This window comes from Nerophis lumbriciformis, linkage group LG15 (assembly GCF_033978685.3).
Source record: "Nerophis lumbriciformis linkage group LG15, RoL_Nlum_v2.1, whole genome shotgun sequence".
NCBI classification, from domain to species: domain Eukaryota; kingdom Metazoa; phylum Chordata; class Actinopteri; order Syngnathiformes; family Syngnathidae; genus Nerophis; species Nerophis lumbriciformis.
Window position 1 is genome coordinate 27675866 of NC_084562.2, and position 26885 is coordinate 27702750.

Genomic DNA, 26885 nt, shown 5'->3' on the forward strand with positions numbered 1-26885 from the left:
TATACTCAATAACACTGCTAAGATGACGTGTAATATACACCTTTTATTTTTATTATTATTATTACTCAATAAAGTGTATTTGTGTGCTAACACACACCATTTATTCCAGATATGTGTTGATGGAAGGGCCACAGTGCACCTTTAAATTGCCAAAACATTACAGCACACAAAACTGGTGTGTTTACAAAACTGGTGTGTTTACCAAACTGGTGTGTTTACCAAACTGGTGTGTTCACAAAACTGCTGTGTTAACAAAACTGCTGTGTTCACAAAACTGGTGTGTTCACAAAACTGCTGTGTTCACAAAACTGGTATGTTTACAAAATTGGTATGTTCACAAAACTGGTGTGTTTACCAAACTGGTGTGTTTACCAAACTGGTGTGTTCACAAAACTGCTGTGTTAACAAAACTGCTGTGTTTACAAAACTGGTGTGTTCACAAAACTGCTGTGTTCACAAAACTGGTATGTTTACAAAATTGGTATGTTCACAAAACTGGTGTGCTTACAAAACTGCTGTGTTTACAAAACTGGTGTGTTCACAAAATTGGTATGTTCACAAAACTGCTGTGTTAACAAAACTGCTGTGTTTACAAAACTGGTGTGTTCACAAAACTGCTGTGTTCACAAAACTGGTATGTTTACAAAATTGGTATGTTCACAAAACTGGTGTGTTTACAAAACTTGTGTGTGTGTGTGTGTGTGTGTGTGTGTGTGTGTGTGTGTGTGTGTGTGTGTGTGTGTGTGTGTGTGTGTGTGTGTGTGTTTACAAAACTTGTGCGTATGTGTTTACAAAACTGGTGTGTTCACAAAACTGGTGTGTTCACCAAACTGGTGTGTTCACCAAACTGGTGTGTTCACCAAACTGGTGTGTTCACAAAACTGCTGTGTTAACAAAACTGCTGTGTTTACAAAACTGGTATGTTCACCAAACTGGTGTGTTCACAAAACTGCTGTGTTCACAAAACTGGTATGTTTACAAAATTGGTATGTTCACAAAACTGGTGTGTTTACAAAACTTGTGTGTGTGTGTGTGTGTGTGTGTGTGTGTGTGTGTGTGTGTGTGTGTGTGTGTGTGTGTGTGTGTGTGTGTGTGTGTGTGTGTGTGTTTACAAAACTTGTGCGTATGTGTTTACAAAACTGCTGTGTTTACAAAACTGGTGTATTTACAAAACAACTGTGTTCACAAAACTGGTGTGTTTACCAAACTGGTGTGTTCACCAAACTGGTGTGTTCACCAAACTGGTGTGTTCACAAAACTGCTGTGTTTACAAAACTGCTGTGTTTACAAAACTGCTGTGTTCACCAAACTGGTGTGTTCACCAAACTGGTGTGTTCACAAAACTGCTGTGTTTACAAAACTGCTGTATTTACAAAACTGCTGTGTTCACCAAACTGCTGTGTTTACAAAACTGGTATGTTTACAAAACTGCTGTGTTCACAAAACTGCTGTGTTCACAAAACTGCTGTGTTCACAAAACTGGTATGTTTACAAAATTGGTATGTTCACAAAACTGGTGTGTTTACAAAACTTGTGTGTGTGTGTGTGTGTGTACAAAACTTGTGCGTATGTGTTTACAAAACTGCTGTGTTTACAAAACTGGTGTATTTACAAAACAACCGTGTTTACAAAACACACTACCTGAAATTCAATCAGATACGTGGATACACCCTATTTACCGTCAAATAGCAGAATAGCTGGGTGCATTGTTAACATGATGCTAAACTGTATTCTACATGCAAGTTGTGTTGATTTATTCTACAAGCCAGTTGTGTTGATTTAGTCTACATGCAAGTTGTGTTGATTTATTCTACATGCAAGTTGTGTTGATTTATTCTACATGCTAGTTGTGTTGATTAATTCTACATGCCAGTTGTGTTGATTTATTCTACATGCAAGTTGTGTTGATTTATTCTACATGCAAGTCGTGTTGATTTATTCTACATGCAAGTTGTGTTGATTTATTCTACATGCTAGTTGTGTTGATTTATTCTACAAGCCAGTTGTGTTGATTTATTCTACAAGCCAGTTGTGTTGATTTATTCTACATGCAAGTTGTGTTGATTTATTCTACAAGCCAGTTGTGTTGATTTATTCTACATGCTAGTTGTGTTGATTTATTCTACATGCTAGTTGTGTTGATTTATTCTACAAGCCAGTTGTGTTGATTTAGTCTACATGCTAGTTGCGTTGATTTATTCTACAAGCCAGTTGTGTTGATTTATTCTACATGCAAGTTGTGTTGATTTATTCTACAAGCCAGTTGTGTTGATTTATTCTACATGCAAGTCGTGTTGATTTATTCTACATGCAAGTTGTGTTGATTTATTCTACATGCTAGTTGTGTTGATTTATTCTACAAGCCAGTTGTGTTGATTTATTCTACAAGCCAGTTGTGTTGATTTATTCTACATGCAAGTTGTGTTGATTTATTCTACAAGCCAGTTGTGTTGATTTATTCTACATGCAAGTCGTGTTGATTTATTCTACAAGCCAGTTGTGTTGATTTATTCTACATGCAAGTTGTGTTGATTTATTCTACAAGCCAGTTGTGTTGATTTATTCTACATGCAAGTTGTGTTGATTTATTCTACAAGCCAGTTGTGTTGATTTATTCTACAAGCCAGTTGTGTTGATTTATTCTACATGCTAGTTGTGTTGATTTATTCTACATGCTAGTTGTGTTGATTTATTCTACATGCAAATGAACCATTATGTTGTAAACAGAGGTGGGTAATAACGCGCTACATTTACTCCGTTACATCTACTTGAGTAACTTTTGGGATAAATTGTACTTCTAAGAGTAGTTTTAATGCAACATACTTTTACTTTTACTTGAGTATATTTATAGAGAAGAAACGCTACTTTTACTCCGCTACTTTTATCTACATTCAGCTCGCTACTCGCTACTAATTTTTATCGATCTGTTAATGCACGCTTTGTTTGTTTTGGTCTGTCAGACAGACCTTCATAGTGCCTGCGTTTCAACAAATACAGTCACTGGTGACGTTCACTCCGTTCCACCAATCAGATGCAGTCACTGGTGACGTTGGACCAATCAAACAGAGCCAGGCGGTCACATGACCTGACTTAAACAAGTTGAAAAACTTATTGGGGTGTTACCATTTAGTGGTCAATCGTACGGAATATGTACTGTACTGTGCAATCTACTAATACAAGTTTCAATCAATCAATCAAAAGTGTGAAGGAAAAAAGACCCTTTTTTTTATTTCAACCGTACATCCCGTCAAAAGCCTAAAGACTGACTGCACAGTTCCTGTTTTCACAATAAAAGTGCCGCTCCATCGCGCCTGCGCTTTCAAAACAAGAGTCTCCGAAAGCCAGCACAAACAAGCTAGCAAGCTACGGAGTTTGCCGCCAATGTATTTCTTGTAAAGTGTATAAAAACGAATATGGAAGCTGGACAAATAAGATGCCAAAACCCAACCACTTTGCCAAAACCCAACCACTTTCATGTGGTATTAGACAGAAAGGAGGAACTTTTTTTCTCCTCCATTTGAAAACGTGGACGCTATCAGCACTACTGTCTGATTACAATCAATGCAAGTCATCAGAATCAGGTAATACACCAACTTATATTCTTGTCTTCATGAAAGAAAGGAATCTATATGTGTTAAACATGCATGTATATTCATTAAAACACCTTTAACATGTAAACAAAAACGGCAAAATAAATAAATATAAATTATATACTGTATATATGTGTGTGTATATATATATATGTATATGTATATATATATATATAAATGTCTGTGTGTATATATATAAGTGTGTGTATATATATATATACACACACTTTCAACCTGAGAAATAACAGCTACCAACCATTCACGAAACCCAACACAACACTCCAATACGTGCACCATGACAGCAACCATCCACCCACCACCACGAAAAGAATACCTACCGGAATCAATAAAAGGCTATCGATGCTGTCATCTAGCAAAGCTGAATTTGACCAAGCAACCCCCCCGTACCAAAAAGCCCTTGATGAAAGCGGACACAATTTCACCCTCACCTATGAACCCACGCCAGGAAACCAGCCAAAAAAGAACAGAAAACGGAACGACATCATCTGGTACAACCCCCCATACAGCAAAAACGTCTCAACGAACATTGGACACAAATTCCTCAATCTGATTGACAAACACTTTCCCAAAGACAACATCCTAAGAAAAGTATTCAACAAGAACAACATCAAATTGAGCTACAGCTGCATGAACAATATACGACAAATCATCTCAAACCACAACAAAACAATTGCAAATGAGCCGTCGGCCCTCAGACAGAACGACTCCAAAACCAACAAAGGATGTAATTGTCGAAAGAAACCTGATTGCCCTCTCAACGGGGGGTGCTTACAAACATCAGTTGTCTACCAATCTAAGGTAATACGCAAGGACATTAACACATCCGACACATATGTAGGATTAACCGAGGGAGAATTCAAAACCAGATGGAACAATCACAAGGCTACTTTCAGGAACAAAAACCTGCGAAATACCACAGAACTCAGCAAACACATTTGGGACCTCAAAGACAATAATGTTGAATATTCAATAACATGGCAAATTCTTGCATCCAGCACACCTTACAATAGTGGTAATAAAAGATGCAACCTATGCTTGAAAGAGAAACTGTTTATTATTTACCGTCCAGACCTGTCATCCCTCAACAAGCGCAGCGAAATTGTAACAGCATGCCGCCATAGACGGAAACACCTCCTAGGTAACACATGAGCCAATCACCACGCCCCTAGGCCAGCCTGTACCCACCCACTCTGTGCCCTATATAAACCATGGTATGCGAATGCTCCCATTAAAATCTCCTGACGATTGAGGGTACCCCCCCCTCATGAAACAGGCCTGTAGAGATGAAATAGTCTTGTGATTTTTTCCCACACATACATGTATATATATATATATATATATATATATATATATATATATATATATATATATATATATATATATATATATATATATATATGATATGTGTGTGTATGTTACTCATCAGTTACTCAGTACTTGAGTAGTTTTTTCACAACATACTTTTTACTTTTACTCAAGTAAATATTTGGGTGACTACTCCTTACTTTTACTTGAGTAATAAATCTCTAAAGTAACAGTACTCTTACTTGAGTACAATTTCTGGCTACTCTACCCACCTCTGGTTGTAAATGAAATGATGTATTTTCTATTCTACATGCAAGTTAACCTTTATGTTGTAGATGAAATATTGTTTGATTGTCTTCTACATGCAAGTCAATGCTTGTGCTGTGTAGGGTTAGGCCATCTATCTCCTCCTTTATGATGATCCATTAAGGCAAAGATGGAGATAAAAGTCATCAATGAGAACATTTGCAGGAGAATCTGCAGCTAGCTAGCAGGCTAAGATTGATGCTAAAGCTAGCAGGCTAAGACTGATGCTAAAGCTAGCTCGTCCAGCTGGAGGCTCACATACAAATGGCATTGGATAGAAATATAGAACGAGGGTACAAGAAAAAGTATGAACTTTTCAAGCCACGCACATCTTTGTGAATAACTTACCCGAGGATGTGGAATAAAGTCAATGTTGGCCGGACTTCCGTGAGGAGAAGAAGACGATGTTTTCACTGCTTGGTTCGGAACTAAGACGGGCGGTGACGCCCAGTGCCGCATATTGACTGACTGACGTGCGCTTGCAGCCAATAAGCATCGAGCTCGCACGAGTGTTAGCCAATAGCGTAGAAGGGCCCGCCCACTTAGGGCAAAATCAATGTTGTGCAAGCAGGGCGGAAGTGAGCTGAGGACAAAAAACTACAAAATAACAAATTCCATCAATCATGACGATGGTTTTAGAATTAAACATCCATGACCTTTTGACTTTTGACAGAAAACTAAACATTTATATTTCATGGAAACCAATTCAAATATATCATACATGTTATTAAGAAACTATACCATAATAACATATACTAGATTAGTTAGAGTAATATGACTGTGTTGTTGCTGGATTCATGTTTATTCATGTCTATAATTCATGTTTATTCATGTGTGTAATTCATGTTTATTCATGTGTGTAACTCATGTTTATTCATGTGTGTAACTCATGTTTATTCATATCTGTAATTCATGTTTATTCATGTCTGTAACTCATGTATTCATGTGTGTAACTCATGTTTATTCATGTGTGTAACTCATGTTTATTCATGTCTATAACTCATATTTATTCATGTGTGTAACTCATGTTTATTCATGTCTGTAACTCATGTTTATTCATGTGTGTAACTCATGTTTATTCATGTGTGTAACTCATGTTTATTCATGTCTGTAACTCATGTGTATTCATGGGTGTAACTCATGTTTATTCATGTGTGTAACTCATATGTATTCATGTGTGTAACTCATGTTTATTCATGTGTGTAACTCATGTTTATTCACGTCTGTAACTCATGTTTATTCATGTGTGTAACTCATGTTTATTCACGTCTGTAACTCATGTTTATTCATGTGTGTAACTCATGTTTATTCACGTCTGTAACTCATGTTTATTCATGTGTGTAACTCATGTTTATTCATGTCTGTAATTCATGTTTATTCATGTGTGTAACTCATGTTTATTCACGTCTGTAACTCCTGTTTATTCATGTCTGTAACTCATGTTTATTCACGTCTGTAACTCATGTTTATTCATGTCTGTAATTCATGTTTATTCATGTCTGTAACTCATGTTTATTCATGTCTGTAATTCATGTTTATTCGTGTGTGTAACTCATGTGTATTCATGTCTGTAACTCATGTTTATTCATGTGTGTAACTCATGTTTATTCATGTCTGTAATTCATGTTTATTCATGTGTGTAACTCATGTTTATTCATGTCTGTAACTCATGTTTATTCATGTGTGTAACTCATGTTTATTCATGTCTGTAATTCATGTTTATTCACGTCTGTAACTCATGTTTATTCATGTGTGTAACTCATGTTTATTCATGTCTGTAACTCATATTTATTCATGTCTGTAACTCATGTTTATTCATGTCTGTAACTCATGTTTATTCATGTCTGTAATTCATGTTTATTCATGTATGTAACTCATGTTTATTCATGTCTGTAATTCATGTTTATTCACGTCTGTAACTCATGTTTATTCATGTGTGTAACTCATGTTTATTCATGTCTGTAACTCATGTTTATTCATGTCTGTAACTCATGTTTATTCATGTCTGTAATTCATGTTTATTCACGTCTGTAACTCATGTTTATTCATGTGTGTAACTCATGTTTATTCATGTGTGTAACTCATGTTTATCCACGTCTGTAACTCATGTTTATTCATGTCTGTAACTCATGTGTATTCATGTGTGTAACTCGTGTTTATTCATGTCTGTAACTCATGTTTATTCACGTCTGTAACTCATGTGTATTCATGTGTGTAACTCATGTTGATTTATGTCTGTAACTCATGTTTATTCATGTCTGTAACTCATATGTATTCATGTGTGTAACTCATGTTTATCCATGTGTGTAACTCATATTTATTCATGTCTTTAACTCATGTTTATTCATGTCTGTAACTCATATTTATTCACGTGTGTAACTCATGTTTATTAATGTGTGTAACTCATGTTTATTCATGTCTGTAACTCATGTTTATTCATGTCTGTAACTCATGTTTATTCATGTCTGTAACTCATGTTTATTCATGTGTGTAACTCATGTTTATTCATATCTGTAATTCATGTTTATTCATGTCTGTAACTCATGTTTATTCACGTCTGTAACTCATGTTTATTCATGTGTGTAACTCATGTTTATTCGTGTCTGTAATTCATGTTTATTCATGTGTGTAACTCATGTTTATTCACGTCTGTAACTCATGTTTATCCACGTCTGTAACTCATGTTTATCCACGTCTGTAACTCATGTTTATTCATGTCTGTAACTCATGTTTATTCATGTCTGTAATTCATGTTTATTCATGTGTGTAATTCATGTGTATTCATGTGTGTAACTCATGTTGATTTATGTCTGTAACTCATGTTTATTCATGTCTGTAACTCATGTTTATTCATGTCTGTAACTCATGTTTATTCATGTGTGTAACTCATGTTTATTCACGTCTGTAACTCATGTTTATTCATGTGTGTAACTCATGTTTATTCATGTGTGTAACTCGTGTTTATTCACGTCTGTAACTCATGTTTATTCATGTCTGTAACTCATGTTTATTCATGTGTGTAACTCATGTTTATTCATGTCTGTAACTCATGTTTATTCATGTCTGTAATTCATCTTTATTCATGTCTGTAACTCATGTTTATTCATGTCTGTAACTCATGTTTATTCATGTGTGTAACTCGTGTTTATTCACGTCTGTAACTCATGTTTATTCATGTCTGTAACTCATGTTTATTCATGTGTGTAACTCATGTTTATTCATGTCTGTAACTCATGTTTATTCATGTCTGTAACACATATGTATTCATGTGTGTAACTCATGTTTATTCATGTGTGTAACTCATGTTTATTCATGTGTGTAACTCATATTTATTCATGTCTGTAACTCATGTTTATTCATGTCTGTAACTCATATTTATTCATGTGTGTAACTCATGTTTATTCGTGTGTGTGTAACTCATGTTTATTCATGTCTGTAACTCATGTTTATTCATGTGTGTAACTCATGTTTATTCATGTGTGTAACTCATGTTATTCATGTATGTAACTCATGTGTATTCATGTCTGTAACTCATGTGTATTCATGTGTGTAACTCATGTTTATTCATGTATGTAACTCATGTTTATTCATGTCTGTAACTCATGTTTATTCACGTCTGTAACTCATGTTTATTCATGTGTGTAACTCATGTTTATTCATGTCTGTAACTCATATTTATTCATGTGTGTAACTCATGTTTATCCACGTCTGTAACTCATGTTTATTCACGTCTGTAACTCATGTTTATCCACGTCTGTAACTCATGTTTATTCATGTCTGTAACTCATGTTTATTCATGTCTGTAACTCTTGTTTATTCATGTGTGTAACTCATGTTTATTCACGTCTGTAACTCATGTTTATTCATGTCTGTAACTCATGTTTATTCATGTGTGTAACTCATGTTTATTCACATCTGTAACTCATGTTTATCCACTTCTGTAACTCATGTTTATTCATGTCTGTAACTCATATTTATTCATGTGTGTAACTCATGTTTATTCATGTCTGTAACTCATGTGTATTCATGTCTGTAACTCATGTTTATTCATGTGTGTAACTCATGTTTATTCATGTCTGTAATTCATGTTTATTCATGTGTGTAACTCATATTTATTCATGTCTGTAACTCATATTTATTCATGTCTGTAACTCATGTTTATTCATGTCTGTAACTCATGTTTATTCATGTCTGTAACTCATGTTTATTCATGTGTGTAACTCATGTTTATGCATGTCTGTAAGGCACAATGTTTTATACTTTGTTACATTATAGACATGCACATTCCAATGAATATATGTATTTGAAATATTCCTTTTTCAATTTCAACCTAAACCATCGCTGCATTATCACAGACAAACACAGCAAATAAAATGGAAAAAAGCGGTAGGAAATGGATGGAAATGATCCCGGAGAAACTCTTGCTATGTTGAGAAATGTCAGCGAGTTTTCACTCACAAAAGTATCATTTAGAAAATGAAATGTATATATTTACCAAACGTAAACATATATTTTGCTGTCAGTTTCACACAAAATGGTGTTCATCTTTCAAAAAGCATGTCAACATTGATACTGTAAAACAGAATGGACTAGTTTGGTTCATCCATCCATCCATCCATTTTCTACCGCTTATTCCCTTTGGGGTCGCGGGGGGCGCTGGAGCCTATCTCAGCTACAATCGGGCGGAAGGCGGCGTACACCCTGGACAAGTCGCCACCTCATCGCAGGGCGTAAAATAAATACATAATTTAAAATGATGATTTAAATGAATCCAATACATATAACTAAACACAATTAAATGCAAATAAATAACTGTAAAATAAATACATACTTTCAAATAATGATTGAAATAAATGTAATAAAAATAACTTAACACAATTAAATAAAAATAAATAAATTATTTGGAATGATTGAAATAAATGTAATAAAAATAACTAAATACAATTAAATAAAAATAAATAACTGTAAAATAAATCCATCCATCCATCCATCCATCCATTTTCTACCGCTTATTCCCTTTGGGGTCGCGGGGGGCGCTGGAGCCTATCTCAGCTACAATCGGGCAGAAGGCGGGGTACACCCTGGACAAGTCGCCACCTCATCGCAGGGCGTAAAATAAATACATAATTTGAAATAATGATTTAAATAAATCCAATACATATAACTAAACACAATTAAATAATAAAAATACACTCAAACCTCTTAAAAAGGAACATGTAAATGTTGAGATGATAAAGTACAGGAATGGAGAACGATGACACTTATTAATATAATAATCTATTTTCAGAATATACATATTTAAATTAAACTGAGTACATACACGTGTGCATATATGAGTTGTTTTTGTAGGTGATTACATAAATTCATTGTATTAAGCAATTAATAACTGAAATAAATTAAATACAAATACATTACATTAAATGTAATTAATACTTAAATAATTGTATAAAAAAATACAATTGAAACTCCATGTGAATGTTGGGATGATAAAGTATAGAAAGGAGAACTATGACACTTATTAATATTCCATCCATCCATGGATGGACGAATGGACTTATTAATATAATAAATATATTTTTACATTATAAATGATGCATTTTGTCTATTTAAATTAAACTGAGTACATGCATGTGTGTACTGTTTTATAAGATCACTAAGAAGTTAATTATATTAAAAAAAAAATAATTGAAATAAATATAATAAAAAAAATAATTAATTGAATTAGGTAAAAATAACAATTTCATCATTCTATTAAATAACTGTATTAAAGAATAAACTTGAACCTCCTAAGAAAGTATATGTGAATGTTTGACAACAATGCCACTAATTAATGTAAAACACATATATTGTTATATTATGAATGTATATTTTAAATTAAAAAAAAATATTTTTTCAGATTATAAATTATTCAATTACATTTTCAAAGGAATGGACAACAAGGCCATTAATTAGTTCATTACTAGCAATATTCTGCTCTCTAGCGCCACCTACTGTCCTTTTATCATCAGCATGTCCTTTTAGCTTCATTCCGGAAGTGAAAAGTTTCCTCTTTAAGCGGACTCTATCACTTCCGGTAGGTGAGAGTTGACAGGGAGAGAAAAATGGCGGACATGGACGAGTTGTTCGGGAGCGATGGCGACAGCGACAATGAGCAGCGAGGTACGGAGGTCCTTTTCAGCCTTAAATGGACTTTATTAATGACGTTAGCGAGGATCCAAGTGTGTAGCATTCATCATTGTCTTAGCTTTAGCCAGACCCATCCAAGTTAACGAAAAGTAACGCAATCCTGTTTGAAAGTCATTTAAATACATTTATTTATGTGGTCCTAACATGAATTACTAGATAGTTGTATTAAATACATTTATTTATGTGGTCCTAACATGAATTACCACTCCATTGCTGCGAGTGTTGTCGTGCCACTCCATCGCTGCAGTAGCCATAACAGTGGGAAGAACTGAAGAAGGAAGGAAAGAACGCCAGGGAAGAAGGATAAAAAGTGGCCAAAATGGAATGGCCCAGGCTCTACTTGTCACTGTTTCTTTAAATACTAAACACTTTATTTGTGTAGATTTTGTAACTGCATTGCGTTTCCAGTGTTCCTAATGTTGTGACTGATCTTTCTCAGAGTCTGGCACCGGCTCGGGTTCCGACTCGGAGCAGGAGCGAGTGGGTACCGCCAGCAACCCTTCTGGCAGCGGCAGTGACAGCGAGCGAGGACAAGAGGACCACGAGGACGGCAAAGCCAGTATGAATAAGGTCCGTCTTCTACTTCCTCTGACATCTTACTTACTTTGTGTACAGGAAGTGTTTGTCTTACTTACTTTGTGTACAGGAAGTGTTTGTCTTACTTACTTTGTGTACACAAAGTGTTTGTCTTACTTACTTTGTGTACCGTATTTTCCGCACCATAAGGCGCCCTGGGTTATAAGCCGCGCCTTCAATGAACGGCATATTTCAAAACTTTGTCCACCTATAAGCCGCCCCGTGTTATAAGCCGCATCTAACTGCGCTAAAGGAATGTCAAAAAAACAGTCAGATAGGTCAGTCAAACTTTAATAATATATTAAAAACCAGCGTGATGTGGGCGCGCATGGAGTCGTATATCAACATGGACGGAGCTGCGTGAAAAAAGCCACCCGGCCTCTTCGCGTAAACTTACCTTAACCACTCGCTCATCTTTTCTTCATCCATCCATCCCTTCGAGTTAGCTTTTATGATGACGCCGGCTGGAAAGGTCTCTTTTGGCAAGGTCTTCCTTTTGAATATCACCATGGGTGGAAGTTTCTGGCCATTAGCATGGCAAGCTAGAACCACAGTGAAGGATGACTTCTCATTCCCTGTGGTGCGAATATTCACCGTACGTGCTCCCGTTGTATCCACAGTGCGGTTCACAGGAATATCAAAAGTCAGTGGAACCTCGTCCATGTTGATAATGTTCTCTGGCCGGATCTTTTTTTCAGCTATCTTGTTTTTACAATATGCACGGAAAGTAGCCAGCTTTTCTTGAAAGTCTTTAGGCAGTTGCTGTGAAATAGTAGTCCGTGTGCGGATGGAGAGATTGCGTCTTTTCATGAACCGGAAACCTGTCGCTTAGTAGGAGCCATTTTGTGGTCTTTACAGATGTAAACACACAAAGGAAATGAAACGTAATATCCGCGCGCTTCTTCTTCTTCTACGCGGGCGGGTGGTTGCTTACAGTAGAAGAAGAAGCGCTTCCTGTTCTATGGGGGCGGGTGCTTACCTTGGCGGTTGCTTGCGTAGAAGAAGAAGCACTTCCTCTTCTACGGGGAAAAAAGATGGCGGCTGTTTACTGTAGTTGCGAGACCGAAACTTTATGAAAATGAATCTTAATATTAATCCATATATAAAGCGCACCGGGTTATAAGGCGCACTGTCAGCTTTTGAGTAAATTTGTGGTTTTTAGGTGCGGCTAATAGTGCGGAAAATACGGTACAGGAAAGTGTTTGTCTTACTTACTTTGTGTACAGGAAGTGTTTGTCTTACTTACTTTGTGTACAGGAAGTGTTTGTCTTACTTACTTTGTGTACAGGAAGTGTTTGTCTTACTTACTTTGTGTACAGGAAGTGTTTGTCTTACTTACTTTGTGTACAGGAAGTGACATGTTAGTGAGTGAGTGTGTGTGTGTGTGTGTGTGTGTGTGTGTGTGTGTGTGTGTGTGTGTGTGTGTGTGTGTGTGTGTGTGTGTGTGTGTGTGTGTGTACAGGAAGTGACATGTTAGTGAGTGTGTTTGTACAGGAAGTGACATGTTAGTGAGTGTGTGTACAGGAAGTGACATGTTAGTCAGTGAGTGTGTGTGTACAGGAAGTGACATGTTAGTGTGTGTGTGTGTGTGTGTGTGTGTGTGTGTGTGTGTGTGTGTGTGTGTGTGTGTGTGTGTGTGTGTGTGTGTGTGTGTGTGTGTGTGTGTGTGTGTGTGTGTGTGTGTGTGTGTGTGTGGTGTGTGTGTGTACAGGAAGTGACTTGTTAGTGAGTGTGTGTGTACAGGAAGTGACATGTTAGTGAGTGTGTGTGTGTACAGGAAGTGACATGTTTTGAGTGTGTGTACAGGAAGTGATATGTTAGTGAGTGTGTGTGCAGGAAGTGACATGTTAGTGAGTGTGTACAGGAAGTGACATGTTAGTAAGAGTGTGTGTACAGGAAGTGACATGTTAGTGAGTTTGTGTGTACAGGAAGTGACATGTAGTGAAAGTGTGTGTACAGGAAGTGACATGTTAGTGAGAGTGTGTGTACAGGAAGTGACATGTTAGTGAGTGTGTACAGGAAGTGACATGTTAGTGTGTGTGTACAGGAAGTGACATGTTAGTGAGTGTGTACAGGAAGTGACATGTTAGTGAGAGTGTGTGTACAGGAAGAGACATGTTAGTGAGTGTGTGTGTGTGTGTGTGTGTGTGTGTATACAGGAAGTGACACGTTAGTGAGTGTGTACAGGAAGTGACATGTTAGTGAGTGAGTGTGTACAGGAAGTGACATGTTAGTGAGAGTGTGTGTGTGCAGGAAGTGACATGTTAGTGGGGAGTGTGTGTACAGGAAGTGACATGTTAGTGAGAGTGTGTGTACAGGAAGTGACATGTTAGTGAGTGTGTACAGGAAGTGACATGTTAGTAAGTGAGTGTGTACAGGAAGTGACATGTTAGTGAGAGTGTGTGTGTGTAGGAAGTGACATGTTAGTGAGAGTGTGTGTACAGGAAGTGACATGTTAGTGAGTGTGTACAGGAAGTGACATGTTAGTGAGTGTGTGTGCAGGAAGTGACATGTTAGTGTGTACAGGAAGTGACATGTTAGTGAGTGAGTGTGTACAGGAAGTGACATGTTAGTGAGAGTGTGTGTACAGGAAGTGACATGTTAGTGAGTGTGTACAGGAAGTGACATGTTAGTGAGTGAGTGTGTACAGGAAGTGACATGTTAGTGAGAGTGTGTGTGCAGGAAGTGACATGTTAGTGAGTGTGTACAGGAAGTGACATGTTAGTGAGTGTGTGTGCAGGAAGTGACATGTTAGTGAGTGTGTACAAGAAGTGACATGTTAGTGAGTGTGTACAGGAAGTGACATGTTAGTGAGAGTGTGTGTGTACAGGAAGTGACATGTTAGTGAGAGTGTGTGTGCAGGAAGTGACATGTTAGTGAGAGTGTGTGTGCAGGAAGTGACATGTGAGTGTGTGTGCAGGAGTTGTTTGGAGATGACAGTGAGGAGGAGGAGGCCCACAGTGATCATCAGTCAGATGGCAGCATGCACTCTGACCACCAACACTCTGATGTGGAACTACAACACAGCGGCTCAGAGCGCGGGCGTGTAGACGACGACGACGAGGACGTTGGGGCGCGGCACTCAGACGGTGGAAGCCCAGCAGGAAGTGGGATGTCTGCAGCAGGAAGTGGGATGTCTGCAGCAGGAAGTGGGATGTCTGCAGCAGGAAGTGGGATGTCTGCAGCAGGAAGTCCTCGTTCTGACAGGGGCAGTGTCCGCTCTGATAGAAGGTCAGTAATTGTCTTAATGCTCAGCTTAGTGACACATTTACATTGTACTAGTCAGCATTATTTACATTTACATTGTACTAGTCAGCATTATTTATGACTCAATTAAATGTACATTTACATTGTACTTGTTGTTGTACTATTGTATATGATCCATATCAGGAACAAATACTGCGATACAAACTGTATATGATCCATATCTTTTCTGCTATTGAACAAACGTGTGCTGAGAGCCATGCACTGAGTGAACCCTCCTGCTGTGAAAGTGACAGAGGAAGATAATTGAGTTGATGGTGTGGTTGACATAATGTAGAAGAAGAAGTTGGAAGCAGGCACAGCAGAACCTCCATAGTTGTTCCAGCTGCAGGAATACTGGACTAAAGTCTTTGTTTGTTGCTTTGCATCAGTGACCTGGGAACTCCTCAGTCGGCTGCAGCTACGCCGCCTTCTGATGGAGAAGACAATCATTCAGACCAGGACAAGTGGGAGGGCCTTGCTAAGAGCGACCAATCGGACGAGGAAGGGGAGAAGCAACGTTACTCGGATGACGAGAGGGAGCACTCTGACCACCAGCGTCCTGCCAGCAGGAAGTCAGCTACTCCTAACGGTCAGTCACTAGTATACAGGTAAAAGCCAGTAAATTAGAATATTTTGAAAAACTTGATTAATTTCAGTAATTGCATTCAAAAGGTGTAACTTGTACATTATATTTATTCATTGCACACAGACTGATGCATTCAAATGTTTATTTCATTTAATTTTGATGATTTGAAGTGGCAACAAATGAAAATCCAAAATTCCGTGTGTCACAAAATTAGAATATTACTTAAGGCTAATACAAAAAAGGGATTTTTAGAAATGTTGGCCAACTGAAAAGTATGAAAATGAAAAATATGAGCATGTACAATACTCAATACTTGGTTGGAGCTCCTTTTGCCTCAATTACTGCGTTAATGCGGCGTGGCATGGAGTCGATGAGTTTCTGGCACTGCTCAGGTGTTATGAGAGCCCAGGTTGCTCTGATAGTGGCCTTCAACTCTTCTGCGCTTTTGGGTCTGGCATTCTGCATCTTCCTTTTCACAATACCCCACAGATTTTCTATGGGGCTAAGGTCAGGGGAGTTGGCGGGCCAATTTAGAACAGAAATACCATGGTCCGTAAACCAGGCACGGGTAGATTTTCCGCTGTCATCTGCTGGTGTCGGTCCACTCTGTTTCCTGAGATCCAGGGTCAACGCAGCCGTCTACCAGCAAGTTTTAGAGCACTTCATGCTTCCTGCTGCTGACCTGCTCTATGGAGATGGAGATTTCAAGTTCCAACAGGACTTGGCGCCTGCACACAGCGCAAAATCTACCCGTGCCTGGTTTACGGACCATGGTATTTCTGTTCTAAATTGGCCCGCCAACTCCCCTGACCTTAGCCCCATAGAAAATCTGTGGGGTATTGTGAAAAGGAAGATGCAGAATGCCAGACCCAAAAGCGCAGAAGAGTTGAAGGCCACTATCAGAGCAACCTGGGCTCTCATAACACCTGAGCAGTGCCAGAAACTCATCGACTCCATGCCACGCCGCATTAACGCAGTAATTGAGGCAAAAGGAGCTCCAACCAAGTATTGAGTATTGTACATGCTCATATTTTTCATTTTCATACTTTTCAGTTGGCCAACATTTCTAAAAATCCCTTTTTTGTATTAGCCTTAAGTAATATTCTAATTTTGTGACACACGGAATTTTGGATTTTCATTTGTTGCCACTTCAAATCATCAAAATTAAATGAAATAAACATTTGAATGCATCAGTCTGTGTGCAATGAATAAATATAATGTACAAGTTACACCTTTTGAATGCAATTACTGAAATAAATCAAGTTTTTCAAAATATTCTAATTTACTGGCTTTTACCTGTACATGTGGAACATAACTCTTACTTCCTTATCTCTAATAAGAAGATTTGTTCTCCTACTGTAACACCAACAACAATCAGTCAGTTGAAGGTGGTCCACTAAGTCCAGTGTGCAAAATGAAGTGATCAAGACTTCCTTAGGCAAAAGTGAAAGTATTGAGCATGAATTGTTTTCCAGAATCTGTAAAAGGGAGCGACAGTGAAGAAGATTTCCTTCAAAGGAAAAGCAAACCAAAACTTGCTTCAGACTCTGATTCTGACAGTGATGTCAACACCAATGACAGTAAGTAAAAAGTCACCTGACCATCATGTGTCATGTGACTTTTCTTACTCTTTCATGTGTCATGTGACTTTTCTTACTCTGTCATGTGACTTTTCTTACTCTTTCATGTGTCATGTGACTTTTCTTACTCTGTCATGTGACTTTTCTTACTCTTTCATGTGTCATGTGACTTTTGTTGCTCTGTCATATTTCAGACAAGAAAAGTGTGGCAGATGATCTGTTTGGAGAGGCAGATGACATTTCTTCTGACAGTGATGCTGACAAACCCCCCACCCCTGGACAGCCTGGGGTACACACCTCCCTTTTCTGTCATACAACATGGCTTTACTTTCACCACACCATCTTCCCTCTGTGTGCGTGTCTTTGTGCACGTCTGTGTGCACGAATGTGTGTCTGTGTGCGCGCGCATGTGTGTCTGTGTGTGGTGTGTGTCTGTGTGGTGCATGTGCGTGTGTAGGATGCAGAGGATGGCGTGGAGGGTGAGCAGGCTGAGGAGGAGCCTGTGCCTGAGACTCGTATCGAAGTAGAGATTCCCAAAGTCAGCACTGATCTTGGATCAGACCTTTATTTTGTTAAGCTGCCCAACTTCCTGTCTGTGGAGCCCAGGTCAGAGCTCAGTTGACGCTGCCAGTTAAAGGACGTGGACTTTAACGATGTCCTTCTTTGTAGACCTTTTGACCCGCAGTACTACGAGGATGAATTTGAGGATGAGGAAATGCTGGATGAAGAAGGACGCACCAGACTCAAACTGAAGGTGTGTGGACTTCACCTTTTTGTGTGGCGCACGTTGGGCTTAGTTGCCACACTTTCTACTGAAGTGTCAAACTCCATTATTTCATTAAATATCATTCATAGTTACACACCTTATGTATTACAAGTGATATTAATATTAAAGTAGCAATAAGTACCGGTACACTGTAGACCAGTAAAACAACTGTAGACCAGTAAAACGACTGTAGACCAGTAAAACGACTGTAGACCAGTAAAACGACTGTAGACCAGTAAAACGACTGCAGACCAGTAAAACGACTGCAGACCAGTAAAAACGACTGCAGACCAGTAAAAACGACTGCAGACCAGTAAAAACGACTGCAGACCAGTAAAAACGACTGCAGACCAGTAAAAACGACTGCACACCAGTAAAAACAACTGTAGACCAGTAAAAACAACTGTAGACCAGTAAATACAACTGCAGACCAGTAAAAACACCTGCAGACCAGTAAAAACAACTGTAGACCAGTAAAACGACTGCAGACCAGTAAAAACAACTGCAGACCAGTAAAAACAACTGCAGACCAGTAAAAACAACTGTAGACCAGTAAATACAACTGCAGACCAGTAAAAACACCTGCAGACCAGTAAAAACAACTGTAGACCAGTAAAACGACTGCAGACCAGTAAAAACAACTGCAGACCAGTAAAAACAACTGTAGACCAGTACATACAACTGTAGACCAGTAAATACAACTGTAGACCAGTAAAACAACTGTAGACCAGTAAAACAACTGTAGACCAGTAAAACGACTGTAGACCAGTAAAAACGACTGTAGACCAGTAAAAACGACTGTAGACCAGTAAAAACGACTGCAGACCAGTAAAAACGACTGCACACCAGTAAAAACAACTGTAGACCAGTAAATACTACTGTAGACCAGTAAATACAACTGTAGACCAGTAAAAACAACTGAAGACCAGTAAAAACAACTGAAGACCAGTAAAAACAACTGCAGACCAGTAAAAACAACTGCAGACCAGTAAAAACAACTGCAGACCAGTAAAAACAACTGTAGACCAGTAAAAACAACTGCAGACCAGTAAAAACAACTGTAGACCAGTACATACAACTGTAGACCAGTACATACAACTGTAGACCAGTAAATACAACTGTAGACCAGTAAATACAACTGTAGACCAGTAAATACAACTGCAGACCAGTAAAAACAACTGTAGACCAGTAAAAACAACTGTAGACCAGTAAAAACACCTGCAGACCAGTATAAACACCTGCAGACCAGTAAAAACACCTGCAGACCAGTAAAACAATGCTGCTATTCAACTCTGGCTGCAAAATAAGACTTACGGTAGTAGAAGTATGATGATTATGTCTAACACAAGTTGACAGTCAAAAGTAATCATTCTATGTGACCAGTCTTCCTCCCAGGGAATACAAGTCATTGGTCACTCCCAAGTTCTTTTGGATGACATATATGTTGAGTAAAAAGGACCACCAAGACAGAATAGTACTTGGCCAAGTTTTACTAAAGCAACCACAGCATCGCCAAGAAGAGGTCTAAAAGTAAAGTAAAGTAAAGTAAAGTACCACTGATAGTCACACACACACTAGGTGTGGCAAAATGATTCTCTGCATTTGACCCATCACCCTTGATCACCACCTGGGAGGTGAGGGGAGCAGTGGGCAGCAGCGCTGGCCGCGCCCGGGAATCATTTTTGTTGATTTAACCCCCAATTCCAACCTCTAATGCTGAGTGCCAAGCAGGGAGGTAATGAGTCCCATTTTTACAGTCTTTGGTATGACTCGGCCGGGGTTTGAACTCACAACCTACCCATCTCAGGGCGGACACTCTAACCACTAGGCCACTGAGTAAGACAAAAGGAGTTAACTCTTGTAGTGAGAAGGCAGTGTGTACATGCGTGTACGTACGTGTATGTACGTGTATATACATATAAGTACGTTTACGTACAAACCCCGTTTCCATATGAGTTGGGAAATTGTGTTAGATGTAAATATTAACGGAATACAATGATTTGCAAATCATTTTCAACCCATATTCAGTTGAATATGCTACAAAGACAACAAATTTGATGGGTTTTTTTTGCAAATAATCATTAACTTTAGAATTTGATGCCAGCAACACGTGACAAAGAAGTTGGGAAAGGTGGCAATAAATACTGATAAAGTTGAGGAATGCTCATCAAACACTTATTTGGAACATCCCACAGGTGAACAGGCAAATTGGGAACAGGTGGGTGCCATGATTGGGTATAAAAGTAGATTCCATGAAATGCTCAGTCATTCACAAACAAGGATGGGGCGAGGGTCACCACTTTGTCAACAAATGCGTGAGCAAATTTTACATTTACACATTTATCAACAACACCCAGAAACGCCGTCGGCTTCGCTGGGCCTGAGCTCATCTAAGATGGACTGATGCAAAGTGGAAAAGTGTTCTGTGGTCTGACGAGTCCACATTTCAAATTGTTTTTGGAATCTGTGGACGTTGTGTCCTCCGGACCAAAGAGGAAAAGAACCATCCGGATTGTTATAGGCGCAAAGTTGAGCATGTGTGATGGTATGGGGGTGTATTAGTGCCCAAGACATGGGTAACTTACACATCTGTGAAGGCGCCATTAATGCTGAAAGGTACATACAGGTTTTGGAGCAACATATGTTGCCATTCAAGCAACGTTACCATGGACGCCCCTGCTTATTTCAGCAAGACAATGCCAAGCCACGTGTTACATCAACGTGACTTCATAGTAAAAGAGTGCGGGTACTAGACTGGCCTGCCTGTAGTCCAGACCTGTCTCCCATTGAAAATGTGTGGCGCATTATAAAGCCTAAAATAGCACGACGGAGACCCCCGGACTGTTGAACAACTTAAGCTGTACATCAAGCAAGAATGGGAAAGAATTCCACCTGAGAAGCTTCAAAAAAGTGTCTCCTCAGTTCCCAAACCTTTACTGAGTGTTGTTAAAAGGAAAGGCCATGTAACACAGTGGTGAACATGCCCTTTCCCAACTACTTTGGCACGTGTTGCAGCCATGAAATTCTAAGTTAATTATTATTTGCAAAAAAAAAAAAAGTTTATGAGTTTGAACATCAAATATGTTGTCTTTGTAGCATATTCAACTGAATATGGCTTGAAAAGGATTTGCAAATCATTGTATTCCGTTTACATTTACATCTAACACAATTTCCCAACTCATATGGAAACGGGGTTTGTACGTTTATGTACATGTACATGTACCGCAATAAAAGTACACCTCCAGGCAACTTCAACCCTAAACTAACACCCTCCCCGGATTGTTAATAATCAAATGTAAACAATCAAATGTAGATACTTTTCTTATGCCTTCTGATCTCTCTCTCTCTCTCTCTTTCTCTCTCTCTCTCTCTCTCTCTCTCTCTCTCTCTCTCTCTCTCTCTCTCTCTCTCTCTCTCTCTCTCTCTCTCTCTCTCTGTCCACTACTTGCTGTACATATCCTACCAAGTCAGTCCTACACTGTTTCAATATCCATTTCTCTGTTCTCAATTGTTGATGACTGATGATAACAACCAAACCTAACCCCCCCCCACCCACACCCCGAATTGTAAATAATGTAAATAATTCAATGTATACACCCTGATGATTATCTTGTGTGATGACTGTATTATGATGATAGTATACAGGTGAAAGCCAGTAAATTAGAATATTTTGAAAAACTTGATTTATTTCAGTAATTGCATTCAAAAGGTGTAACTTGTACATTATATTTATTCATTGCACACAGACTGATGCATTCAAATGTTTATTTCATTTAATTTTGATGATTTGAAGTGGCAACAAATGAAAATCCAAAATTCCGTGTGTCACAAAATTAGAATATTACTTAAGGCTAATACAAAAAAAGGGATTTTTAGAAATGTTGTCCAACTGAAAAGTATGAAAATGAAAAATATGAGCATGTACAATACTCAATACTTGGTTGGAGCTCCTTTTGCCTCAATTACTGCGTTAATGCGGCGTGGCATGGAGTCGATGAGTTTCTGGCACTGCTCAGGTGTTATGAGAGCCCAGGTTGCTCTGATAGTGGCCTTCAACTCTTCTGCGTTTTTGGGTCTGGCATTCTGCATCTTCCTTTTCACAATACCCCACAGATTTTCTATGGGGCTAAGGTCAGGGGAGTTGGCGGGCCAATTTAGAACAGAAATACCATGGTCCGTAAACCAGGCACGGGTAGATTTTGCGCTGTGTGCAGGCGCCAAGTCCTGTTGGAACTTGAAATCTCCATCTCCATAGAGCAGGTCAGCAGCAGGAAGCATGAAGTGCTCTAAAACTTGCTGGTAGACTGCTGCGTTGACCCTGGATCTCAGGAAACAGAGTGGACCGACACCAGCAGATGACATGGCACCCCAAACCATCACTGATGGTGGAAACTTTACACTAGACTTCAGGCAACGTGGATCCTGTGCCTCTCCTGTCTTCCTCCAGACTCTGGGACCTCGATTTCCAAAGGAAATGCAAAATTTGCATGGTTGGGTGATGGTTTGGGGTGCCATGTCATCTGCTGGTGTCGGTCCACTCTGTTTCCTGAGATCCAGGGTCAACGCAGCCGTCTACCAGCAAGTTTTAGAGCACTTCATGCTTCCTGCTGCTGACCTGCTCTATGGAGATGGAGATTTCAAGTTCCAACAGGACTTGGCGCCTGCACACAGCGCAAAATCTACCCGTGCCTGGTTTACGGACCATGGTATTTCTGTTCTAAATTGGCCCGCCAACTCCCCTGACCTTAGCCCCATAGAAAATCTGTGGGGTATTGTGAAAAGGAAGATGCAGAATGCCAGACCCAATAACGCAGAAGAGTTGAAGGCCACTATCAGAGCAACCTGGGCTCTCATAACACCTGAGCAGTGCCAGAAACTCATCGACTCCATGCCACGCCGCATTAACGCAGTAATTGAGGCAAAAGGAGCTCCAACCAAGTATTGAGTATTGTACATGCTCATATTTTTCATTTTCATACTTTTCAGTTGGACAACATTTCTAAAAATCCCTTTTTTGTATTAGCCTTAAGTAATATTCTAATTTTGTGACACACGGAATTTTGGATTTTCATTTGTTGCCACTTCAAATCATCAAAATTAAATGAAATAAACATTTGAATGCATCAGTCTGTGTGCAATGAATAAATATAATGTACAAGTTACACCTTTTGAATGCAATTACTGAAATAAATCAAGTTTTTCAAAATATTCTAATTTACTGGCTTTTACCTGTATATGATATTATATATCTGTATCATGAATCAATTTAAGTGGACCCCGACTTAAACAAGTGTAAAAACTTATTGGGGTGTTACCATTTAGTGGTCAATTGTACGGAATATGTACTTCACTGTGCAACCGACTAATAAAAGTCTCAATCAATCAATCAAACGTACGTTTATGTACATATATGTACATGTATGTAACCCTATGATGGGGTGATTGTTGTGTGGTTAATGTCAGTTGCGGACGTTGTTGAAGTGAGTGTCAGTGAGTGGGTCATTGTTCATGTCCAGGTGGAAAACACCATCAGGTGGAGAGTCAAGCGAGACGAAGAGGGAAACGAAGCACGTGAGAGTAACGCACGTATCGTCAAATGGTCAGATGGAAGGTTGGTGTTAATGTCAGCCATGTTGTTTATTGAATAGTTCCTTAAAGTGTGGTGTTTGTTGTGTGCAGCATGTCCCTCCACCTAGGAAATGAAGTGTTTGACGTCTACAAAGCACCTCTGCAGGGAGACCACAACCACTTGTTCATCCGTCAGGGAACTGGACTACAAGGACAAGCTGTGTTCAAAACCAAGCTCACCTTCAGGTACCTTGCATGTTCCTTAGATAGATTTGTATTCATCCTACAAGAAGAAAGTATATAGTGCAGCTTCTTGCACACAGTAACACCTCGTGAAAAACTAGTAGGAACACACGTTTGTTGACAGAAGTAGGAACACATGTTTGTTGACAGAAGTAGGAACACATGTTTGTTGACAGAAGTAGGAACACATGTTTGTTGACAGAAGTAGGAACACATGTTTGTTGACAGAAGTAGGAACACATGTTTGTTGACAGAAGTAGGAACACATGTTTGTTGACAGAAGTAGGAACACATGTTTGTTGACAGAAGTAGGAACACATGTTTGTTGACAGAAGTAGGAACACATGTTTGTTGACAGAAGTAGGAACACATGTTTGTTGACAGAAGTAGGAACACATGTTTGTTGACAGAAGTAGGAACACATGTTTGTTGACAGAAGTAGGAACACATGTTTGTTGACAGAAGTAGGAACACATGTTTGTTGACAGAAGTAGGAACACATGTTTGTTGACAGAAGTAGGAACACGTTTGTTGACAGAAGTAGGAACACATGTTTGTTGACAGAAGTAGAACACATGTTTGTTGACAGAAGTAGGAACACATGTTTGTTGACAGAAGTAGGAACACATGTTTGTTGACAGAAGTAGGAACACATGTTTGTTGACTGTAGTAGGAACACATGTTTGTTGACAGAAGTAGGAACACATGTTTGTTGACAGAAGTAGGAACACATGTTTGTTGACAGAAGTAGGAACACATGTTTGTTGACAGAAGTAGGAACACATGTTTGTTGACAGAAGTAGGAACACATGTTTGTTGACAGAAGTAAGAACACATGTTTGTTGACAGAAGTAGAACACATGTTTGTTGACAGAAGTAGGAACACATGTTTGTTGACAGAAGTAGGAACACATGTTTGTTGACAGAAGTAGGAACACATGTTTGTTGACAGAAGTAGGAACACATGTTTGTTGACAGAAGTAAGAACACATGTTTGTTGACAGAAGTAGAACACATGTTTGTTGACAGAAGTAGGAACACATGTTTGTTGACAGAAGTAAGAACACATGTTTGTTGACAGAAGTAGAACACATGTTTGTTGACAGAAGTAGGATCACATGTTTGTTGACAGAAGTAGGAACACATGTTTGTTGACAGAAGTAAGAACACATGTTTGTTGACAGAAGTAGAACACATGTTTGTTGACAGAAGTAGGATCACATGTTTGTTGACAGAAGTAGGAACACATGTTTGTTGACAGAAGTAGAACACATGTTTGTTGACAGAAGTAGGAACACATGTTTGTTGACTGTAGTAGGAACACATGTTTGTTGACAGAAGTAGGAACACATGTTTGTTGACTAAAGTAAGAACACGTTTGTTGACAGAAGTAGGAACACATGTTTGTTGACAGAAGTAGGAACACACGTTTGTTGACAGAAGTAGGAACACATGTTTGTTGACAGAAATAGGAACACATGTTTGTTGACAGAAGTAAGAACACATGTTTGTTGACAGAAGTAGGAACACATGTTTGTTGACAGAAGTAGGAACACATGTTTGTTGACAGAAGTAAGAACACATGTTTGTTGACAGAAGTAGGAACACATGTTTGTTGACAGAAGTAAGAACACATGTTTGTTGACTGTAGTAGGAACACATGTTTGTTGACAGAAGTAGGAACACATGTTTGTTGACAGAAGTAGGAACACATGTTTGTTGACAGAAGTAGGAACACATGTTTGTTGACTGTAGTAGGAACACATGTTTGTTGACAGAAGTAGGAACACATGTTTGTTGACTGTAGTAGGAACACATGTTTGTTGACAGAAGTAGGAACACATGTTTGTTGACAGAAGTAAGAACACATGTTTGTTGACAGAAGTAGGAACACATGTTTGTTGACAGAAGTAAGAACACATGTTTGTTGACTGTAGTAGGAACACATGTTTGTTGACAGAAGTAGGAACACATGTTTGTTGACAGAAGTAGGAACACATGTTTGTTGACAGAAGTAGGAACACATGTTTGTTGACAGAAGTAGGAACACATGTTTGTTGACTGTAGTAGGAACACATGTTTGTTGACAGAAGTAGGAACACATGTTTGTTGACAGAAGTAGGAACACATGTTTGTTGACAGAAGTAGGAACACATGTTTGTTGACAGAAGTAGGAACACATGTTTGTTGACTGTAGTAGGAACACATGTTTGTTGACAGAAGTAGGAACACATGTTTGTTGACAGAAGTAGGAACACATGTTTGTTGACAGAAGTAGGAACACACGTTTGTTGACAGAAGTAGGAACACACGTTTGTCGACAGAAGTAGAAACACATGTTTGTTGACAGAAGTAAGAACACATGTTTGTTGACAGAAGTAGGAACACATGTTTGTTGACAGAAGTAGGAACACATGTTTGTTGACAGAAGTAAGAACACATGTTTGTTGACAGAAGTAGGAACACACGTTTGTTGACAGAAGTAAGAACACACGTTTGTTGACAGAAGTAGAAACACACGTTTGTTGACAGAAGTAGGAACACACGTTTGTTGACAGAAGTAGAAACACATGTTTGTTGACAGAAGTAGGAACACATGTTTGTTGACAGAAGTAGGAACACATGTTTGTTGACAGAAGTAGGAACACATGTTTGTTGACAGAAGTAGGAACACATGTTTGTTGACAGAAGTAGGAACACATGTTTGTTGACAGAAGTAGGAACACATGTTTGTTGACAGAAGTAGGAACACATGTTTGTTGACAGAAGTAGGATCACATGTTTGTTGACAGAAGTAGGAACACATGTTTGTTGACTGAAGTAAAAACACGTTTGTTGACAGAAGTAGGAACACATGTTTGTTGACAGAAGTAGGAACACATGTTTGTTGACAGAAGTAGGAACACATGTTT

At 38.7% G+C, this 26885-nt stretch overlaps 2 protein-coding genes across 2 annotated transcripts in view; one reads left to right on the top strand and one right to left on the bottom strand.

Moving 5' to 3' along the window:
- Positions 1-5675, bottom strand: part of tmod2 (tropomodulin 2) — a 60817-nt gene extending 55142 nt beyond the window's left edge. Inside the window, exon 1 of the mRNA XM_061974680.2 lies at positions 5571-5675. The gene's annotated coding sequence lies outside the window, so the exon portion shown is untranslated. The remainder of the gene's footprint in view (positions 1-5570) is intronic.
- Positions 5676-11258: 5583 nt separating this feature from the next.
- Positions 11259-26885, top strand: part of leo1 (LEO1 homolog, Paf1/RNA polymerase II complex component) — a 30944-nt gene continuing 15317 nt past the window's right edge. Inside the window, exons 1-10 of the mRNA XM_061974679.1 lie at positions 11259-11381; positions 11848-11978; positions 14905-15215; positions 15620-15819; positions 17292-17396; positions 17591-17685; positions 17854-18002; positions 18066-18150; positions 23679-23773; positions 23842-23976. Coding sequence (XP_061830663.1) covers positions 11324-11381; positions 11848-11978; positions 14905-15215; positions 15620-15819; positions 17292-17396; positions 17591-17685; positions 17854-18002; positions 18066-18150; positions 23679-23773; positions 23842-23976 — 1364 coding nt within the window. The 5' untranslated portion in view covers positions 11259-11323. The remainder of the gene's footprint in view (positions 11382-11847; positions 11979-14904; positions 15216-15619; positions 15820-17291; positions 17397-17590; positions 17686-17853; positions 18003-18065; positions 18151-23678; positions 23774-23841; positions 23977-26885) is intronic.